The 23872-nt window shown below is 41.2% G+C and overlaps 1 protein-coding gene across 31 annotated transcripts in view; it reads left to right on the top strand.

Moving 5' to 3' along the window:
- Positions 1–23872, top strand: part of FGGY (FGGY carbohydrate kinase domain containing) — a 486889-nt gene that overhangs the window by 278409 nt on the left and 184608 nt on the right. For all 31 annotated transcript variants that reach the window (XM_077988455.1, XM_077988468.1, XM_077988427.1 and 28 more), the window contains one exon: positions 8202–8305. In XM_077988455.1, coding sequence (XP_077844581.1) covers positions 8202–8305 — 104 coding nt within the window. The remainder of the gene's footprint in view (positions 1–8201; positions 8306–23872) is intronic.

Below are 23872 nucleotides of genomic sequence, written 5' to 3'. Positions count from 1 at the left end.
AGACCCAGTTATTGGAAGGTCTGTTCTTTGTTCTCTCCACTCCTCCCAAAACAACCCGCCTCTTGAATTGGTTTCTGATTGCTGTAAGTCATGGAGGAGTGTGGCATGAAGACAGAAATGATGAATGCCATTCCAAGTTAAATTGCAGCATGCATGGTACTGCATGTAATTGTGGCTTTTCGTGAAATAAACAGATTTTGGTTTATTCTTAATGTTTAAAATGCTAGCCTGGGTTATGCCTACTACCTGGTACCTCATTTTCCTTATTCCCCTGGGCCCCCAATTATTTTGTCATCAGTTGTATAGTCAAGGACAGAAAACAGATGTTCCAGTCAATCTAAGTAAACCCAAATAACTCTGGCAAAGCACACACCGTGCTGAAAGCAAATGAACTGTTATGCCAAGCCTTGCTATTAACACCAAAGATTGGAAGTTGTCGGCAGTAACAACAAAAATGGTGAAAATATATTGTGTAAACTGTCCCAGACATTGTTCCACTCAGTTAATCTTCATGATAGCCCTATAAGCTACATTCTATCATCATTTCAATTTTATAGATCATGAGACTGAGACACAGGAAGCTTAAGTGATTTGACCTACTTGCCAGACTTGAAACCAAGCAGTCTAGTTCCAGGGCCCTTTCTTTGAACCATTACGCCCTAACTAGTTCATATATCTAGTAAATGTCTGTTTACATCTCATGTAGACAAAGACCTTTCCTATTATCTTTCTTGCTCTGCAGAGGGTGGGAGGGTTGCTGGGGAGGGAGCAGTGGCAATGTCAAGGTGTGTAAAATTTCTCTGTTGGCTTAAATTGTGGGATTAGTTTTTTAAAGTAAACCTACTTTAGGATTTAGTTGGAGTAAGTTCTAGACCACATTTCTTTTAAGGTCAAAGCAATACTTTATAAAACATTGGGATTACCTTTTTGACTTTTTTTTTTTTTTTTTGAGATGGAGTCTCGCTCTGTGGCCCATGCTAGAGTGCAGTGGCACAATCTCGGTTCACTGCATCCTCCACCTCCTGAGTTCAAGCGATTCTCCTGCCTCACCCCCCAAGTAGCTGGGATTACAGGTGCATGCCACCATGTCTGGCTAATTTTTGTATTTGTAGTAGAGGTGGGGTTTCACCATATTAGCCAAGCTGGTCTCGAACTCCTGACCTCATGATCCACCCGCCTAGGCCTCCCAAAGTGCTGAGATTACAGGCATGAGCCACCACGCCCGGCCACCTTTTAGTGGCCCTTCATTTGCTAGGCTTGAGGTTAACCCTTTGGGTTCGCTTTAGTGGCATTTTGACAGTAAGTCCTGAAAGAGATCTGAGTTCAGCTATGCTATTGTCTGGGAATACTTAGAGTTCTTGTAAGCAGTTGAAAAGAAAGGAACTAGCTTCTGTGAACTCCACGAGATAATGTAGGATAAGATAGAGTTAGAGTCAGGTAGATATGGGTGTGATATAGTCCCACCCCCAGATCCCCCGCAATTTAGCAATGTGGGACCTTGTAGAAGTTGCTTGAAAAACTTTACTCTCCTCTTCTCTATTTGTAAATCAATGTGATAATAACTACCTTGCAATATCATTGTGGGAATCAAATATGATAATATTTGCAAAGTGTCCAGCACAAAGCAATCTCCCAGTAATCAAGGATCTTAGAACCTTTAGTCTTTACCAGTGATTTTTGACAAGATATGTTGTGAGGCTCCAGTAATTATATTATTACCCATGAGTGGCCACTCAAAACCCATCAATATTTTTTACCTTTATTCATATTTAAGACATGGAGCCTTTGTCAGTGATTAAATGTGCTGTTGTTACCTAGAAAATGTCTTGTGCTTTACTAGTATGTGACTTCTGCCACACACATTCATTTATTCATTCATTCATTCATTCATTCATCGACGACAACACCAAAAAATAGTGAGCCACTGCAGTGTGAAGACTTGCCCTGGCCTCCATTTGCTTATAGTGTAGTAGAGGGATTTGTTTGTGTTGTCTGTGCAAACACATAAACTACAGTTACAGTGGTAGAATCTGTAGAGGGTCAGGAGATGGGCTACAAAGGAAGGAGGCTTGGTCGGTTCTGCTGGTCTGGGGTGTTTTGGGGATGTGGGGAGATGTGATCAGGAAAGACTTCTGATGCTGCAACTGAGTCTTCAAAGTGGAATCCATGTTCCCTAGGATTGTTATGGGATGAGGTGTATTGGTGGAAAGGATATCCTAGGCAGAGGGAGCACAGTAAGCAAATGCTTAGTGGCAAGGACCACCAAATCACATTCAGGAATAAGGAGAAAAGATCCCACCCATACGGAGCCCTGCTTGTGCCAGGCACTTCTGTAGGTCCTGGATGGAGTAGCTCCCATTTATTGAGTACCAGTGTGTTCCACCTAATTCTCACTTAATTCTCACCGCAACTTTGTGGGTAAGTATTGCTATCCAGATTCTTCAGATATGGAAATTGAAGTTCTAAGGGATCAAGGCATTTTTGCCCAAGGGGATGAAAGAGGGATTCAAGCCTAACTCTGAAGAAGTAGATAAACAACAAAAACAGCAATAACAATAATAAAAATAATAAAAACAGCAAAGATTCATACAGTACTAAGCATGTTTTAACCTGTACCATTCAATATAATATCCACTAGCTCTATGTTGCTACTTGAATGTGAATTAATTAAAATAGAATAAAAAATTCAGTCCTCAGTTGTACTAGCCACATTTTCAGGGCTCCATTGCCACATGTGTCTGGTATCTACTGTATCGGACAGTGCAAATATAGAACATTTCCATCACAGAATGCTCTTATTAGCACTGTTATAGGTACTTCACACCTATATTAACATATATGTAATTTTTATAATCTGTGAGGAGGATACTATTCATATTGTAGAGATGTGGAAATCGAGACATAAAGAAGATAAGAAACATAAAGAAGATAAGAAATCACATGATGAATGAGTCCTTATTTTTAAACACTGTGCCATAATACTAACCCAATATATTGTGTTCTGTATAACATAAATGAATGTTAGTCAAAACAATGGACTTCAGTGTCTGCTTGTGTGTAGTCTGGTGTTGGGTCTTCTGCAGAGAACATGTCTTTGATATGATTGTTATCCTTCCAGGAGCATACAGTTGTCAATTTGCATACATAAAGCTGGTGGTCACTAGGGAGCCTTCCCTGGAGACCTTCCTCTCCAGGAACTCCAGAAACCTCCCAGCCAGCTTTGGCAAGAAACTCACTGGATGGGATTCATCAGTCAGTTCATTAATCCAAATGGTTGAATCAAGAGTCTCAAACTGATATAGTCTTAAGTATGTTCAAAACCCTTCTTATCCTTTTTGCTACTTCAGAGAAGGTGCCTGAGGTTGTTGTTTCAAGAGAATCTTTTTCAAGATGCCAACACATCAGACTCAGAGACTGAAAATCCTAGTTGAGTCCAACTTCTACCTCTAAGTCACTAAATAAACTCAACTAAATTACTTCACCTTTCTGAAATTCAGTTTCTTCAATTGTGAACTGGAAATAAAATACACATATCACAGGATTTTCTAAGGACTAATTGAAGGTTACAGTATTTGAGGATACTTTGCAGGCTATAAAGTACTTTATATGGCTATAAAGTAGGAGATAATTGTAACACAAATGCAAGAACTCAGGATGTTTTTCTTCTGTATAACCCTGTAAGCTTTCAAAACTGCCACAGCATGATAAATTATAGGAAAACATACTCTTAATCATAACATTTGCAAAGTCTCTTTTTTATTTTACATAAATACAGTAGGTACTCAATGCTTGGGTGGAAGTATTGTTGGTTGGATGAATGGGAGAGATGAAGGGAGACAGCATATTAAAGTAAATAAGAGAGCTGTTCATGAAGTTTTAAATGTTCCTTTTTTAACATTCTTTTTAAACATTGCTTGATATGAACTATGTGTGTTACACTGAGGAGTGGGAGGCATTTAGTTCATTGAGTTAGTAAGCCTGTTTTTCTGCTATTTGTTTTTTAATTCAACAAACATTTATTGAGCAACTGCCATCAGTTGGGCATTGTGCAAGTTTCAGGGAAAACACAATTGATGATGTCACCATTTTTTTATGCCTGTTTTCTTCAGCTGCTACTTTTGCTCCTTTAACATTTTGAGGATTGCAGAATAAACTGACACTGGTATGGTCATATGTAGGGCCCCAGCAGTATTGAGGGCTGCACTTGTGTCAAAAATCACATCTTGTGAATTGTTTCCTGATGTACATGTGCAGCCTGTGATTCCTTTATGGATCGCAAAATATGTTTCTCCAGAAAGAAGAAAGCTCCTCCCACCTTTTCTTGCTTTTCCCTGCTTGTCTCTGAACCTCTTTTCTCGGGGACAGCCCACCAAAACACTGTGTGGCCAAAGGAAAAATAAGATATGTCAACTCTCTGACTCATGTGGTCTTGCAGTGAACATCAGCTATGCATGGCTGCTGAATGGGGGTGGACATTAGGCAGATCATAGAGAACCTCTCTTGAGGGGAAATCAGGCTAGTCCCGCCCAACATATATAATTTTAGGTAAGAAGACGCCTCAGCTCGTGTTTTAGGATAAGCTCTGTGTATATACTGAGAATGGCTGAGGAAGGACCTCCGTTTGTAATTCATTTCTCTCATTGTGGAGGTGAGAGAACCAGTTCAAACTTGTAGGCTATTTGTGGCAGAATTGGGGCTGAAACTCTGTTTTTCTAACTCTTAGCCCATGGCTGTCACTGTGTTTCATGGTGAACTAGCACTTCCAAGTATGTTTTCATTATATAAGACAATTATAACATCATAAAGTGAGGAGTATAGAAAGAACATAAGCTTTGGAGTCAGACAGAACATGGTCAAATCCTGGCACTGCTTCTTAAATCCGTGTGGCCTTGGGCAAGTTACCTGAACACTCTGTTCTTCTGCTTCTGCATCTATTAAGAGGAAGAAAGAATGTTTACCTTTTATGGATGTTGCAAAGATTAAATGAGAGAACATTCAAAGAGCTCAGCACAGTACCCAGCCTATCTTTGATGTTGATATGTTTACTAGAAAGGAAGAAAGAATCTAATTGTCTCTTGAGAGGGGGTTCAGATGAGGATGATAATGATGGTGATGCTGGTGGTGGTGGAGAGAGTGATGGCGGTAGTGATGATGGTGACAGAGCTACCATTAAACATCTCTTTTTAAGTATTTCTGCAATATCACAACAGCCATTTGATGTTGTTATTTTCCTCATTTTATAGCAGATCCTTCTGTCTCCAAATTCCACCCTTTTCTCATAATAGCACACTAGTTCTCAGGTTCTAAGTCTAGATATAGCAACAATGAATCTGCCAACCCAAGAAGAAACAAATGAATATTCCCTACAAATTTCTGGTTCCTTCATTTTAATTCCCTTTTAGTATTGAATGACCCTGTAACACTAACTGCCTGTACTTTATATGTGTGCAACCGGTAAATGTGGGTGATTCTCAGGAATTCCTTGAACCTATTTATGATACTGTGGACCAGCTGTGGCCAACTCCTTTTTTGTCAGGGATCTCAGAATCAATGTATTTAAGATTCCAATATTTTGAGTTGTACAGATAAGTAAACATTGACTGCCTGGCTGTTGGATTTTTATCTTAGAGAAAAACCTGTGAGTCTTGGGGGCGAAGAACCAGCACTTTGGAATCAGATTACCTGAATGTGAATCACAGCCCTATTCCTTGTGAGCTGCATGACCCTGATGAAGTTACTACTCATTTCTAAGCTTCGGTTTTCTTACCCATAAAATGAGGATAATACTAATACCAGTCACATTAGGTTGTTGTAAGAATAAAATAAGACATGTATAGAAAGAGCATGTAAAAAGAGCTCACTTAAAATGAGTTCATATCTTGGGTCATTCCAGTACAAAAGCCTTTGTGCCCTGAATGGAGAATCGTATCACTCAGGATCCATCCAGCAAAACATAAACCACTCTAAGTGTTTAAAAAATAGGCAATTTAATACCCAAAAATGGTGATCCTGATGATGGAGGAGCTGAGAAGAGCTACATTCCCTATGAAGCAATTCAGAGATCAGTGAAATGGAAACGGCTACCATCCCCAGGCTGGAGGGACTAAGGAGGGAGGTGGTGTTCCCATAGTCTAAAGGCAGGGGACACCAGCAGATGCTGGAGCCATAGCGGCCCTGTCAGCACAGCCCGAGTGGTGGAGGGGAAACAGCTGCTGCCTGGCACAGAAGAGAAGTAAATAGGCTCTTGCTTCCCTTTCCCTCCAGGCCCAGATCTCCCAGCAGGGCCAACCTTGGCTGACTTGAGTCTGGGAACTGCTGCCTGCAGGGGCAGCCCCACAGTACTGAGCAGAGCAGGGGACTTGATCTGAAAACACATAGGCCAAGGATTCTTGCAGGCAAAAGTCTCAGACCTGTATTGCCTGGTTGTGGATATCTAACTACCGGGTGATAACTAACACAGAAAGTTTGGAAGAGTCTTACTTCCCCCTGCTGCTAGACCTCTGAACAATAGCAGAGGTTCACAGGTTGCTGTGCCCCAGAAGGTAGAGTTTGGAAAAAGCAGTGGAAAACCCTCGAAAGCTGTAAGAACCCTGTCTCTGGCCTTTTTCTCACATTACTTTCTAGCAAGGGCTGCTGCTGAGCAGCCAGTGCCTTCAGTATCTGGGGATTTGTGGCCTGATGAGACATTCCTACCCTGCCATTTACCTGGCTAACTTCTGCAGAATTGAGTATAGACTGAACTTCCTTGGGCCCCTATAGGTGGGTTAGCTGCCCTTGCGGCCCCTCCTGTGATATACTGATTTCCCTGCACTGAAATGCTCCATTTAGGCTTCCCTCTCCTTCCCACCAGACTGTGAGCAGGGACTTCTCTTCCTCATCCTTGCATCCTCAAGCATTGGTACTCCTGCTTCCTGCACTGAGCTAGCTACTGTGATAGGTCCTGGGCTAAGCATTGGAGTAAGAGTACCAGCCCCTAGCAACTTTTATTATAGAAGGAAGGCAGATGGGATATATGATGTTTCAAAATTACCAGTGTATTTTGTGCTAGGGAAGTCCAGTGCATGACACTATTTAACAGGGAGAATCATCTGTCCTAGAGGATCAGGGAAGCCCTGTCAGTAGGAACTGGCCTGACAGAGAGGTTGGGGGAATGGCATTCCAGGCAGAGGAAAGAGCAAATGTGAAGGTCTTGAGGTGGGAAAGAGCATCGAGGATTAGAGATTGAGAACAAACATGGCATTGCGTGGGAGCTGATGAGGTCAGCAGGAGCTGTTCTTTCCTGTGTCCCAGTCTCTGCGTCCTGCCTAAGCACTTTCTACCCCCAGCTTTGTGTTGTAGTTCTGCGTGTCTGCGTGTTTGTGGCTTCCACATCACACTTAGTATATATCGTTTTGTGCATAGAAGGGACTTGTTGGATATTTGAGCAAGTGAATACAATTCCAGGCCCTAAACAGTCTTCCTAGCTTTCTTGTCACATTTGTAACATCAGTTGCCCTGCAAGTATCAAGGAATATGAGCCCTATGGGGAAGAAGCCTAAATTTCTACCATTTATGGGAAACCCTCTGCTATTTGGCATTCTGTTACTAGGAACTGGCTCTCAGTCATCTCCTTCACACTTGGAGTTCTACGATAAGTACTTATAAGAATGGTGACCTAGGGATGCCAAAAAGATTCAGTCATCAGACAGTTAGTTCCTTTGCTTTGACTTCTTTGGGATTGAGATGTGATGTGTTAAACCAGATTCCATTTGGCTGTGCTCCTTCCTAGCAGTGTGGCCTTGGGCAAGTCAGTTAACCTCTGCAGACTTTCGTTTCTCCTCTGATGTCTGGCATTATTAATATCTATAATGGGGTTAAAATGAGACCATATATGCAAATATGTAGCATAGTGCCTGGTATTTAGTGAGCACAAAGTAACTGATAGCTGCTGCTTTTGCTATGACAATTACAATTACTGCCATTATGATAATGTTGGGTGCCATACATTGACCAGAACAAAGCAAAGTCCGAGCAGGCTTCTGAGTTTTCCCATGCAGGCAAGTATGCCCTTTGGGTTTCTGCTTGAGACTGCCCTACACACAGGACTCTTCCTCCGTGTTGTTTGACTATGAAAAAGAAGATCTGTTAATGCTTGTTTTTAGCTTTCTCTCCCTCTTTTTTATGTGTTAAAGAGGATTTGTTTTTGTTTTCCTTTCTCACAGGAGTGATTGGGGCAGATGTGAAAGGGCACGGCCTTGTCTGTGAGGGGCAGCCAGTGACGTCACGGCTGGCTGTCATCTGTGGAACGTCTTCTTGTCACATGGGGGTGAGTCCACTAAGCACAAAGGCAAAGCCACCACACAGCAGGCGGCAGCCTGGAAGAAGACCCTGAGTGCTGGCTCCTTCACCCCTTTACTTCTTTCCTCTCTTCCCTTCCTGCCCCCTGTGCTTTGTCTAGCCAGAAGCTCAGCTCCCCACTCCACCTCCCTTGCTTACATTTGCTGGATCTTTTTCCAGGGGCCAAATTCTTAGTAAGCATGAAAAGGATTGAGTGCTCCGTTTGACGTCACCCTGGCCAGAGAGCCCAGGCATGAATGGTGACATCTGATCCTAAGGTGACAAAGTCTAGCTCCCCCAGACTGATCTGTCTCTAATGGGTAGGGGGGTCTTCTCTGCAAAGAGTGTCTGTTTTCCTTGGCCAGAGAACTCTCTCTCAATCAATATAAATCCATCTCCCTGGGAGCGTCCTGATGATCTATAGAATTAGACTGCATATCATGACTTCAAAAGAACACTGATAAGCAATTTTCACTTTGTTAATTTTTCTCCATGAATTAGTGGAAAGGCTTTCTCCAAGATTGCAGTTAAAATTTAGTGCCTGCCCTAAAATTTATATCTTCTTTAAATGCATGAGTCTGAAAGCATTCCATTCCGATAAGTACCCATTTCTACCATATTTTTATTTAAAAGTCATTACTCTGTTAAACTTAAATCGACGACTCTTTGGAATTTTCCCAGATAAGTGAAATAGAGGGAAGAGTGGGGGAGGAGCAGGGAGATGAGCAGAGATTAGAGCGGGACACAGCCCAGGGCAGAATCAAAGCAGCTATGGAGGAAATTATGTGGGATGTGAAACTGTTTTGCAACTGTAGGGACCCCTGAGCCTCTCTACCATCGGATATTCTGGTTCAGTGAATATAAATATATGTACTTATTTGTCAATCCCTGCTCTTGTGCTAAACTGTGGATATAAGAATGACATTGGCTGTCCCACTGATGAGATGAAGTTATAACAGGTATTAGAATATAATGCGAGGCCCCCCAATGTAGATACAAATCGATCTCATGATACTAAGCATCTGTCACGTGCCAAGCAATATGCGAGGTATTCTTGCACATGGCATCCCATTTTGTATGGCTGAGGGAGTCAGCTCGAGTGGTTTCCAGTCCCACTTCCTCAGTTTACTAAGTGTGGGCCTTTGGGCAAGGTACTTAAACTCTCTGGGCCCCAGATTCCTCATCTGCAATATGTGGAGAGCGACAGCACCTGTCAGAGTGCTGCAAGAATTAAATGAGGTAATACTAAGTGTTCCACGTGCAGTAAGCACATCCCAAGAGCTCACTCTTAATCACTAGGACTGTTGTTGTTACTGAGCAGAAAGCAAACAGTGACTGACTGCCTGGGAGGGTGCAGGGTGATAGAATCTTCTTGAGATGACATTCCTGCTGGACTTTAAGGATATAGATTTCCTTCTGTTTGTCAGGGCTCTGGGCAGTCTTGAATGGAATTTGTCTAAGTTTTAAAATTGCAGCATATTTGCCTGGGCACAGTGGCTCACGCCCGTAATCCCAACACTTTCGGAGGCCAAGGTGGGTGGATTATCTGAGACCAAGAGTTCAAGACCAACCTGGCCAACATGGTGAAATCCTGTCTCTACTAAAAATACAAAAAATTAGCCGGGCATGGTAGCAGGCACCTGTAATCCCAGCTACTTGGGAGGCTGAGGCAGGAGAATTGCTTGAACCCGGAAGGCAGAGGTTGCAGTGAGCCAGGATTGCGCCATTGCACTCCAGCCTGGGCAACAAGAGCAAAACTCCATCTCAAAAATAATAATAATAATTGCAGCATATTTCTTCTGCTCAGCAGCCCTTTTGTAAGGCTCAGCTGTCCCTGAAGGGAGAGATCTGCAGAGGCCTGAGGCCTCTTTAAGCCAGAAGGCACCAGCCCAGGAGCCAGCCCTTCTTTCCCTTGATATGAGTCTACACTTGTTAGATTGTCTTCACTGAATACTGATTTAATCCTGTTTAAATTATCTCTTATTTTCACAGGGATGCATCTAATCAGGCTTCTCCTGGGAGATCTGAATTTCAGGCATTTTTATCCCACTCAATTCAGATTTCCGAACAGAAGCAAATCTAAGTGGTTGCAAGTGTCTCTGTGATGGCCTGCTTCTCAGTCTTACTGTCTCTTAATGGAGATGAGACTGGCTTTCCCTACTCATTTATTTTACACATTTGGGACCTAAAGCATGGAAAAGTCCGGTAATTTTCCCAAAGTCACAACAAGCTTTGAAGTTCTGGAGCTAAGAACTCAAATCTAACTCTGATTCCAAAGCTCCTACTCCTCCTTTCCTCCCTGAATTGTGCATGAGTATGATGTACCCATAGAGGAATGGTGAGAGCATGGGCTTTTACATTGTCCAGAGGCAAGCTTGAACATCTGCTCATGCACATTTTGGCCCTCTGACCTGAGTAAGCTACTTAACTTCTCTGAGCCTCAGATTCTTCATCCATCAAATTGGGGATAATGATGCCAGTCTCACAGGGTTGTTGAGTAACATGCACTATGTAGATTTGTACCTAGCACACAGCAGACACTCAAAAATGGTGGAGATTGTTATTAAACTTTCCTAGTGATGTCAACGGCTCACATGAAGCAACTGTTTGGGCTTTAACGAGTTTGATGGGCAGCTGCAGTTGGTTGCCATGAATGAGGGCCATAAAATGCCAGTTTATGATGACCGTGTTGGGCTTGAAATACAGTCCCCACCCCCAGCCTGCTTTGTACTTGGGGGTGGGAAGGGACCCTCTGGGCCAAGGGGATTAATCATCAGCTTTAATGTTGTGTCATGAGGGCGAGACTGTGGTCATGCTGGCATGGGAAAGTGTCTTTGATCTCCTCAGGTGCTGGGAGCCCAGCAACAATAACACCTTTGTTAGGTCTAGGAGAGGTGCAGGTCTGAGGAAACACTCCCAGGGAGACTCAAGGACCCCCTTTGTTGTGGTTCTGGCAAATAAAACTGCCAGTGTGAGGAAAAATTTACCAAACACAACACAGGGACCAAAGGGGGCTGTGGGTTCTTCAAAAAGTGGTTTTCAGCCTGATCTGAAGGATCCTCTTTCTTCCTGTCTGCTCACTTCTGATGTTTCCAGTTTAGTAGATTGAGACAAAATTCCCAGGAACATTTTGTACTCGATCCAGGTTACCTCTTTCTAGATCACCCAAAAAGAATAAATGAATGAACGAATGACCACGTAAGTGAGTACTGGTAAATACTTAGAAGCTTCCTACCTCCAGGTTCCTGTTGCTTCCAGGAATCTAGAGAAAAAGCCTGAGGTTGAACATAAGACATATTAATAAGGCCTTTGATATTTTAGAAGATACAAGCATGGCTGCACATTTATCTTCCTTGTGGATGATTTAATTAACAGGGGGGAAACTGCCGTTCTTTTTTTAACTCCGTGAAAGCAGAGCTGCTTGTTCAGAGTTTATTACTACCAAGTCACCAAAACCCCAGATAATACACAGCAGGGGTTAGCCAGAGGTTGAAAAGTCATGGGGTAAGATAGAACTGATCCTTACCATTGCACCAGCACCCTTTTCTTGAGCCATCAAGTTGGGTTGTAACTTGGCAGCTTGTCTTCCAGTTAGCATGTCAGATGGGGAGAGGACCCTGGGGGGTCGGGGTAGGGAGAAACACTGAGGAGGTAAGATTTGAGCAGAGCAATACTTAAAGAGAGCTGGGAACTACATCTGCATCTTAAATCACTCAGAACTGAAGTTTTTTCAGTCTTAATGTAGAGATGGTGATTCTCTATCATTGAATAGATGTGGAGACTCAAAAGACATAGGCTCATACGCTGCCCCCACTACTTACTGTGTGAATTTAGGCAGGATGCTTCATCTTTCACTGCCACAGTTTCTGCATCTGTTAAATGTGAGTGATAGTATTTACCCATAAAGTTTTGTTCAGGTTCAAATTAGACCATCTTCGTAAATGACTTGGCACTGTACCTGGCACAAAATACCAAATATGATATTGTTATTAAAAATGAGTTGTTAATCATGCATGAACAATCCATGTGATTGTGGATTAGAATTAGAGACATCAGTATGAACTCATATTTAGTTTAACATAGATGCAGATGGATGCATATAGACATAGTTATGGATATATATACATATACAGGTTAGTAAATATGTATTTATTTCCTAGCTCTGTTAGCTGAGATGGCCTAGAAATAAGGACACCCCAAGAGCTAGTTTTTATAAGCACGTAGCGTCCAGATCATAGTGTCTAATACTATTATCCAATACAAAGAACCAGGACTCCTTGGAGAAATGGTTGATTTTAGGATTGGGATAGGAAATATACAAGATGAGCTTGGCGCATTTGCAGTGCCAGAAAGTTAGGAAGTTCTCCAAAAAAAAAAAAAAAAAAAAAAAAGATGAGAATATGTCACAGGGAGCCAACTGCAGGAGCTCCCAGTGGCCACAACTGGAACCATTTAGCAGTAAAATAAAGTATTATGAATTATAACCCAAAGTATAACATAAATATCCATAAGACCATACTGACATAAATTATTTTGAATAAATAAATAAATGAAAAGAAGAGACACATCTCCTATACAGAAGAATTCCAATAATTTATGTAAATGTTCCACCATCAAATAGATAGAGCATAACTTTCCACTCCTTAAGTGTGGACTGCACCTAGCGACTTCCTTCCACAAAATATGGTATGGAAAATGGGGGAAGAGTAATTTTACATTGGAGAAATATGAGAAACACTCAGTCATCCAGGTGACAAGGTCAACATCAACAATGATATGTCATGTTGATAGTATGTACCCTTGATATGATGTAATGAAAATGACACTTTGTTGTGTTCATCCCCAAATCCTATCAGCCCAGTCTTATTACCAGAAACACACCAAATGGATCTTAGTTGAGGGATATGCTGTAAAATACTTGACCAGTATTTCTCAAAACTGTCATCCAGGTCATCAAAAAACAGGGAAAGTCAGAGAAACTATCACAGCCAAGAGGAGCCTAAAGAGACATGATAACTAAATGTAATGTGGTATCCTGAATGGGATCCTGGAGCAGAGAAAGAACACTGGGTAAAATCTAAGGAAATCTGAATAAAGTATGGTCTTCAGTCCATAATAATATATCAGCATCATTCACTGTGACATATATACTTGACAGAAGATATTAATGATAGGGGAAATGTAACTGGGTGTGAGGCATATATGATCTTTACAACCATCTTATGTTGTAAAACTATTCTAAAATTTAAAATTTATTTTTAAAATATTCATTAACTATTCACTCATAAAGAAAACTTTTTTTTTTTTATTTACCTGGCTAAGTGCTAAAAGTCTTCAATAAGATAAAATGTCTGCTGGGTGCAGTGGCTCATGCCTGTAATCCCAGCACTTTGGGAGGCCGAGGCAGGTGGATCATGAGGTTAGAAGATCGAGACCATCCTGGCTAACACAGTGAAACCCTGTCTCTACTAAAAATACAAAAAAATTAGCCAGGCATTGTGGCGGGTGCCTGTAGTCCCAGCTACTGGGGAGGTTGAGGCAGGAGAATGGCATGAACCTGGGAGGCGGAGCTGTCAGTGAGCTGAGATCGCGCCACTGCACTCAGCCTGGGTGACAGAGCGAGACTCCGTTTCAAAAAAAAAAAATGTCATGCCTGCCTTCAAAGAGCCCAGGCACATGGAGAAAGACAAAAAGGGGAGATATACTGCAATACAAAGTGGTAACTACTATAGTTAATGCATGGCTAGAGTATGGTGGAAATAGGAAGAAGGGGCTGTCTCAGGTTCTGGGTAGATGAGGAGGTTTTCCTATAGGAAGAGATATTTGCAGGATCATGGCTTCCCCGTCTCCACTGGGACAGTGTTCCTGCCAGCCCAGTTTCTGTAGTAGGCCCTTTGCTCAGTCTTCTCTACTTTGTTTTTCTTTGCTGTGTCCACAAAGCCTCACAGATGACTTGCCCTGAGGCCTGAGCAGTATGTGGGCGTGTATGAGCCCTTTGGGAGGGCACCACAGGGAGACAGGACAGCCATGTAACATGAACTGATGGTCTTCTGTTACTAGCTGAGAAGAATGGGCAAGTGAGACCAGTTTGTCTGTCATGGTCTCTTTAACAAGTGACATTGGCAGAAGTTACCAGAGGGGTGGAGTGGGATGGGATTCCACATGGTACAGTGGACCACTGTTACACCTAACAATGAAAGCGCTGAGGTGCTGCTCAGAAAGTGCCCCGCTTCCTCTTCGTTTACCAGGACCTGTTGTTGTCAGCCCTCTAGGAACCAGCATTCTCAGGACACTCTCTGTGTCAAGACTAGCTCTCAGATTGCATGTTTTGAAAACAAACTATATGCTAGGCATTGGTTTGGCGAGGAGAGGGTTGATGTGGTTCAGTGGACAATGAGAGACAGACTGTGCGCTCAAGAAGCTCAAGGTAGCTCGTTCCTCAAGACATTTGAGAAACATTATAGAAACATTGTGCTGGACTGAGTATGTTTAATATCTCTGGCCCCAGGCAGTAGCACCCCAGCCTCAGTCCTCATGAGGAGATAAGCAATAATACTACTCGCTACCATCTGTTGACCGCAGACAGTGTACTAAGCACCTTACTAAAACTTTGTATCATGTAAACAGCTCAACAATCCTATGAAGTAGGCGCCATTACTGTCCCTCATTTTACAAGTTAGGAGACTGAGGCAAAGAGTGATTGAGTGGGTCATACAATGTTTAGGAAGGCAAAACTCTGAGCCCTCTAGAAGGCTGACCCAGAGTCCTTCCTCCTCCCTTTCAGCTGAATAGCTTCCCTCAAAGGCCTGGAGGAAAGGCAGAGCAGACACAGTTAAAAGGGGCGAACATAAGCCAATGTTTGAACAGACATGTCACCAAAGGAGAGATTTGAATGAAAAGCACTGGTCATTAGGGAAATGCAAATTAAAACCACAGTTAAGATCCTCTGCTACTCCTGCTCATCTTAGAATGACTGAAGTGGTGGTCAAGATATGAGGAACTGTAGCTCTCACACGCCGCTGGTGGGAATGTAAAATGATGCAACCATTTTGGAAAACGGTTTAGCAGTTACAAAGTTAACGTATTCCTACTACGTGATCTAGCCATTCCACTCTTATAAAAGCATATATCCATACAAAAATTTGTATAGTAATGTTGATACCAGCAAATAAAGCTTTGTAATAGTCCAACACTGGAAACAACCCAGATATCTTTCAAGAGTGAATAGATCAACTCTTGGTGTATCAAGAGAACGAAATACTACTAAGCAGTAAAAGGGAATGAACCATAATATAAGATACAGCATGGATTAATCACACAAAATAATTATGCTGACAGGTAGATTTCCCCCTAAAGGCTTTTATTCCTGACCTTCTGAGATGCCTTGTTTCACCTGACTTTGCCCTGTTCCTGCTGGGCTTCCAGAATCATGGGGCAAGATATCCCTGCCCGGCTTTTATAGAAATGGAATGTCTGGATCACAGGATAGATGTAAGTTTTTAAAAACTGCCAAACTGTTTTCCATAGTCGTTGCACCAGAAAAGAATGCAAACTTTCTTGAATAAAAAATAGTTCAATTATTTAAAAGTCTTGCAAAACCAAACAAATATATAGTGACAAAAAGCAGATCAGTAGTTACCTGAAATCATGGAATGGGCACAACGAGGGCCAGGAGAGTAGGATCAAAAAGGGGCACAAGGAAAGATTTGGGTATGTTTAGCTTGATTGTGGGCATATCTTCAATGCTGTATGCTATGTCAAAACTTTCCAAATCAGACATCTTAAATTTGTATAGTTTATTGAAAGCTAATAGCTCAATGATGCTTTTGAAAAACAAAAAAATCAATTTTGTATCTGGAGACTTTACTGATGTTGCTTATCAGCCTAAGGAGTTTTGGAGCTGAGAAAGACAATGGGGTTTTCTAAATATACAATTATGTCGTCTGCAAACAGAGATAGTTTGACTTCCTCTCTTCCTATTTGAATACCCTTTATTTCTTTCTCTTCCCTGATTGCCCTGGCCAGAACTTCCAATACTATGTTGAATAGGAGGGGTGAGAGAGGGCATCCTTGTCTTGTGCTGGTTTTCAAAGGGAATGCTTCCAGTGTTTGCCCACTCAGTATGATATTGGCTGTGAGTTTGTCATAAATAGCTCTTCTTATTTTGAGATACATTCCTTCAATACCTAGTTTATTGAGTGTTTTTAGCACGAAGGGGCGTTGACTTTTATCGAAGGCCTTTTCTGTATCTATTGAGATAATCATGTGGTTTTTGTCATTGGTTCTGTTTATGTGATGGGTTACATCAATAATAGAGAGTCAAATCATGAGTGAACTCCCATTCATGATTGCTACAAAAAGAATAAAATACCTAGGAATACAACTTACAACAGATGTGAAGGACCTCTTCAAGGAGAACTACAAACCACTGCTCAAGGACATAAGAGAGGACACAAACAAATGGAAAAACATTCCATGTTTATGGATAGAAAGAATCAATATCGTGAAAATGGCCATAGTGCCCAACATAATTTGTAGATTCAGTGCTATTCCCATCAAACTACCATTGACTTTCTTCACAGAATTAGAAAAAAGTACTTTAAATTTCATATGGAACCAAAAAAAAAAAAAAAAAAAACCTGAATAGCAAAGAAAATCCTAAGCAAAAAAAACAAAGCTAGAGGCATCACGCTACCTGACTTCAAACTATATTACAAGACTACAGTAAGCAAAACAATATGGTACTGGTACCAAAAGAGATATATAGGCCCATAGAACAGAACAGAGGCCTTAGAAATAACACCACACATCTACAACCATCTGATCGTTGACAAACCTGACAAAAACAAGGAATGAGGAAAGGATTCCCTTTTTAATAAATGGTGTTGGGAAAACTGGCTAGCCATATGCAGAAAACTGAAACTGAGCCCCTTCCTTACACCTTGTATAAAAATTAACTCAAGATGGATTAAAGATTTAAATGTAAAACCTAAAACCATAAAAACCCTAGAAGAAAACCTAGGCAATACCATTCAGGACATAGGCATGGGCAAAGGCTTCATGACTAAAATACCAAAAGCAATGGCAACAAAAGCCAAAATTGACAAATGGGATGTAATTAAACTAAAGAGCTTCTGCACAGCCAAAGAAACTGTCATCAGAGTGCACAGGCAACCTACACATTGCGAGAAAAATTTTACAATCTCTCCATCTGACAACTGTCAGAAATCAGTTAGTGAGCCTGTGGCCTTAGTGTCTTTGGGCTCTAACCACAGAAAAGCCACCTTTCAGACCATACCATGTTCTTAGAGCAGTGTTCTCTGGGTGATGTCCATAACAGCACTCTACAGCTTCCTCAGAACACCAAGGAAAACATTCCCCGGAGGCAAAGGGCGTGGCCTGGGCCGGGGTGGCGGGGTGGGGGTGGGGGTGGGGGTGGGGGCATGTTTCACCCAGGACCGTGAGGCACTGCACAGCATTTGTTTGTTAGAGGAGCAGAGGATGCTCAACATCATTAGTCATTAGGGAAATGCAAGTGAAAGCCACAGTGAGATTCACTCCACACTTACTAGAATGACTGAAGTTGTGGCAATAATGTGGGGAACTGGAACTCACACACCGCTGGAGAGGATGTCAAATGGTGCAACAACTTTGGAAAACATTTTAGCAGTTTCTTAAAACCTACATCTACCCTGTGATCCAGACATTCCATTCCTATGAAAGCCAGGCAGGGATACCTGGCCCCATGTTTCTGGAAACCCACTAGGAACACGGCAAAGTCAGGTGAAACAAGGCATCTCAGAAGGTCAGGAACCAAAGCCTTTAGGGGGAATCTACCTATCAGCTGGCCTGAGCCCAGTTTTCCACAAAAGACTGCAAGTTGCCTGGAAGAATGGTATAAGTTCTTCCTCTAGAAGTAGAGGGCGAAAATGGTGCAGCTGTGTTTTAGCTTCCTCCTGATTAGCAGCTTGGGTTCTTCTCCCAAGGGTACAAGGGAGTGGGGTGGGATGGGGGTGGTAGATGGGAGTCGAAAGTTCTAGAGGACTGCCTTGATTAGCAGCAATGACAATAACAGCTAATATTTATTATATGTTTATCATGGTCTAAGAAATTTGGATTTTTTCAACCCTTATAATAACCTCATACAGTAATCAGAATTATCTTACCAATTTATGGGGACTGAAACTGAGGCTCAGAGAGACAAATGACTTACCCGAGCCTGCAAAGCTAGTAAGTCTTTTTTTTTTTTGGAGATGGAGTCTCGCAGTCTCACCTAGGCTGGAGTGCAGTTGCGCTATCTCGGCTCACTGCAAGATCTGCCTCCTGGGTTCACGCCATTCTCCTGCCTCAGCCTCTCGAGTAGCCTGGACTACAGGTGTCTGCCACCATGCCTGACTACTTTTTGTATTTTTAGTAGAGACAGGGTTTCACTGTGTTAGCCAGGGTGGTCTCGATCTCCTGACCTTGTGATCTGCCTGCCTTGGCCTCCCAAAGTGAGGGATTACAGGTGTAAGCCTCTGCACCCGGCAGTACGTCTTATAGATAGTTTTGCCACTCAGGCAGTTGGATTCCAGAGCTCAGAATGATGAGACATAGGCTATGGGATGGGTTGACCATAAACACACATGTTTTGTGGGAATGAGATAGAGTGATTACACGGCAGATCTTTCCCAGAGCCTGATGAGAACTGCAAAGTTAAGGCTAGATCACAGCTAGACTACAGTACTTTCATTTTCCCTTTTTCCCCGTCTTCCAAATCACTTCCTTTCAAGAAGCCACCAGCCTAATGATAACAAAATAAACAACATCACTTGTCACCATCATCCCCTGGGAAGAGAGTATTTATGAGACTCCCTATTTAATCTTCCCCTGTTCCCTACTGCGCTGTGGTCAAGTACCAAATTTGGCAATGTGAAGACATGCGTCTGACTTCCCAACTCACGAAGATGTTTTTGTATTTGTTTGGGAGAGCATGATGAAAACCACATTGATTTTTTTTTTTTTTCCTTTTCCTATTTGCCACACATCTGTTGTGTGGGTGATTCTGATATTGTGGCTGCTGAGGGTTACCTGTCAGTAACCCTCAGTAAGGAGAGGGTTTGTGCTTTTCCAGCAGTTTGGTATGGATGAAATAGACAATGAAGGCAGTCATGGTGGAGCCCTAACCAAGTGTTGCGTCCCATGCCAAGTGCCTGCACGCATGAGCTCATTTAGTTCTACATACATTTAGTTCAGAGGCTTTAGTATTTGTGCTTTGTTTTTCTCTTAATTTTTCATCCTCTTCTCTTTTTCTCTTTGTGTGTTCCAAATGTCTGTTTTTTTAATACATTAATTACATTTTTATGTCTTTTGAAAGTACTCCAAGAGCTGTCAGAAGTTTGAGGTAGTTTCTAGTCTTTCACTTAACCAGTGGTTAGAGCCCCAGGAGAAATAACGGTGAGATCAAAGACCTCAGAAGAACCAATGGGAAGCTTTTTGAGCAATCAACACTGAAGGAATGAGATTGAAAGTCCCTTCCTAATTAACCATCAGTGGCTCCCCACTGCCAACAGAAAAAAAAAAAAAGTTCAGATGAGACATTGACTGGACCTTTTGGCTGTGTTCTTAGGGATTTCGGATATATTGCATTAGAAAAAAACTGAAGTCTTAAATCCTAAATGAGAGTTACTGTGATACTGTCATGTATATTGTAAATATTTTTATTGAAAGATAATTTACATACCATGAAATTATCCCCTTCCTTGTATTTTTAGAACTTCTAGAGAACGAGTATAGTGATGTTTGAGAAAGAGGAGACTTACTGCCCATTTTTTAGGTTACATTATGGAATGATACTAGTGTGTGGTCTTTATTACTTAGGGAGATAACAGAAGGATATCATACAACAGTACATTGCCATTTACTTTCATGCTCCTGACACATAGTAGGTGTCCGTTAAATAGTAGATATATACATGGGCATAAGGACAGACAGAAGAATACCAGTTAGCAACTGTAAAGGTTTGTTGGAGAAGAAATCGTGCCATACCTATTTGATTTTTGTTCTCTGATTGGGTGAAAGGCTGTGCAGAGAAATGGTTTATACATATAAACCAGCAAGTTATTGGTCAGGCTTTAGGTTCTTTCCTTGATTAACAGACCCTTCCCACATACCACAGCAACAGTGGTTAATTCAGTCACACAGTTTTATCTGCACACAACTGAGTTGTCCACTGAATTATATCTCAAAGCAGGCCTTTATATATATATATATATAGAATTATATATTTTATATATATATATAGAACTTTATATATATATATATATAGAACTGATTGAAAAGCATTAAGAATAGATAATTGCCAATTTGTATTTGGGCTATTCAGTTGATTGTTGTAAGCCTTGTGTGGTACCAGGCAAAGACTGAGCCATAATTCTGTTGGTTGAGGAAATATTTAACTGGAGGATGCTTTTGAACGAATGATCAGCTAGCCAGGTACTACTTGACATAGAGCAGTCTTGGGGCTTCCATGACTTATTCTCCTATCATCTGTTTGCATGATAAAATTACAGGTTTCCATGTAACCTTTAGCAGATATATTTGCTATGATCTTGGGAGACAGGGCATAGGTTCTCTGGAATTAAGGGAATGGCCCAGGAAAAAGAAGAGGTGCCACAGAGAAAATGGTCAGTTATTTTTATGTATGTGTGCATTCTTCTGTGGCATGCAGAACACCAATTTGCTTGGACCTGTTTATTCCCATAGACTCACAGTCAAGATGGTCCTGAATATTAAATCTGATGGTTTCATTCTCCTGATAAAAATCCTTTGTCAATAAAAATCCTTTGTCAAGTCTCCTGAATGCTAGCTAGGCATATGAAATCCAGCATTATTCCCCCTGCCCACCTCTGATGCCATTCCATGCTATCCCTCACCATTCATTCTGTATTCCCCCTGCCCACCTCTGATGCCATTCCATGCTATCCCTCACCATTCATTCATTCAAACACCCTGGTTTGAATTTCATGGAATCAGAGATGTTTGAGCATAGAGAATGACCAGATTTTAGGCAGTTAATACTGTATATATACAATATAATGTATAACACTGCCAGTGAAGTTTGGGGCAGCACCTGTATCGTACATACTAATATCTCTACAGTAAACTGTATGAATATTCACACCAAACAGGTTAAATCAGCTTTAAATGGCTTGATCCATTCAGATCAGATTTTACCATCAAATGAATTGTGAAAAAACTTTTGGTATTTGAAATGCTTTTGGTCAAAGAAGTGTGGTAGACGTGTACTTGCTTTTCTTAAAAAGAGCTTGTGCTCTCTTATTCACCTGGCCTTTGGGCATGTTGTTTTCCCTGCCTGGAACGACCACATCTCCCTCTGCCTGTTGAGTAGCATCATTACTAGAATCATCATTGCATATACTGAGGATTTACTATGTTGTTTGTTACTCCCAGCAAATTCTGTGGTGGGGGGGCGGGGTAGTTCCTTATTGTGTCACATCCCCCCAGTGTTTACATGAAGAAACTGAAGCTTGGAGAGGTCACGGAGCTAGGCAGAGGTAGAGTTGAGGTTGAACCAAAGTATGGAGACAACAAACCTTGGGTTCTTAGTTACTACACTGTTCGTGTGCGTGTCTTCTCCAAAGGTCTAGTTCAGGTGTCACCTCCCTGAGACCCTCTTCCCTTCCTCCACCACGTTTAATAGATTACGCCTCCTCTGGGCCTTCATAGCTCTTTTTGCATAGCTCTGGTGCACTGTTTGTCATTCTCTGTCTTTCCCGTGAGCCTGAACTCTTTGAGTAGTTGGGGAAAAATATCTACCTTGGTGTTCTATCTCTAGGGCATATAGTAGGTAGTCAGCACATAGTTTAATTAAGTTAATTTAAAGTGATATGGTAACAGATAACAATTAATTTGTATCATCGTTAAAATAGATAGTAAATGCCAAATCACAAGTTCAAGGATATAAAATTTGGATTTACAAAAGAAAAAGAAATAGTCAGAAAAAAAAGGCTGCTCATTTTTATGCATAGTATGTAAAGAAGAGGAATTTGGGGTCAACAGTTCAAGAATGGGCAGGGAACACATTTATACTTAAAAATTATGGCAACTAGGATTTATTAAATACTTCACGTGTGCCAGTTTCTCTGCTAGGCATTCTGTGTATAGACTTTTTAATCCTCAAAACAAACATGTAAGACTAATTGTTGACAAAAATTGTAGCTATATAAGAAAGAGAAAGACATGGTAACCATGTCTTAGATCAGAATAAAAAGAACAAAAGGTAATGATACTAATATATTCAGATTTAACATAAATTAAGCACTATTAGAGGACAGTCACATACAATTGCAGAATAGAATATATTTCCACATCTGAGAGATGATGGAATTGAGGTCAAAGAGATTACAGGCAAAGAGATTACGTGGTATTTTATACCCATTCCTTGAATTTTGTTAACATGGTACCAGAAGTATATCTTGCTGTCCTCTTCAGAACTGGGTCCAGTTTTGAGCTCTGCTTTTGTAAAAAGCTGTTAGAACCTGGAAGAACCACATAACACAGCTATAATATTCAAGAGAAAGTGGGTCCCATGAACAAAGATTGAGATTGTTCAGAGAAATGGGGTGGTTCTGATTGCTTAACATAAACTTCACAGGTTGGCTCAATTGTTTTCTTGTTTATGAAAGTTTTTGTGACCATAACAGCTAACTTTTCCTTGGTGCTTTAGAGTTTATTAAACGTCTTATGGAATTTGATGCTCAGAATAATTAAGTAAATCTGTCAGAGCAGATGTTTTCCTTTTTTCAAATGAGACTCAAAGAAATTAAGTGATTTGTTCAGTGCCCCACAGCTAATAAATGATAGGGCCAAGACTCTGATATGTATCTGAGCAGACCCCTGAGCCATGTCCACTGCAATCTTGCAATCCTTGGTTCATCTTCATTTACTCAAATTGAAGGATCCTGCTGCTGGTGAATGTCTGGTTCATTGCAGGAAGGCCTCCTGGTTCCTCGTCACTAATTTCCATTGTGACTGTGAATTCTCCATTGAGCTGCAAGCCAGTGACTGTCAATTAATGTGCATAAAATATACCTGGATAACTGTTTTAAAAATGCAATTTCTCAGGCCCCCCTCCCACAGGGTCTGATTCTGTAAGACTTGCCAGAAGGGGTATATGAGAATCTATAATTTTAACATGTGCCCAGGTGACTCTAATGGAAGACTTTCAAAAAAAAAAAAACTGCTTTAAGCTCTTTCCGAGTAGCAATTATATCTTTACTTCATTTTTTCAGAAGTGCCTAACAGAGCACCTTGTACATAGATAGTACTCTAAATTTACACTTGATGAATATAAGAGTGAAGTAAATAAATGTAAAATTAATGTAAAATTAAGGAAAACAAGTTTGAGAATCAGTTCCTGCCAGATTTGGGGCACACTAAGGAATCCTTTTATCTCTATCCTTTCAAATAAAATATCTCTTGGTAGGTCTGGGGAAGACATACGGAGAAATCATAACTTGGACAAAGTACCTGGTAGAATCTGTCAAAAATTAGA

Source organism: Macaca mulatta, chromosome 1 (assembly GCF_049350105.2).
Source record: "Macaca mulatta isolate MMU2019108-1 chromosome 1, T2T-MMU8v2.0, whole genome shotgun sequence".
In the NCBI taxonomy this organism is placed as follows: Eukaryota; Metazoa; Chordata; class Mammalia; order Primates; family Cercopithecidae; genus Macaca; species Macaca mulatta.
This window is presented reverse-complemented; position numbering and strand designations above follow the sequence as displayed.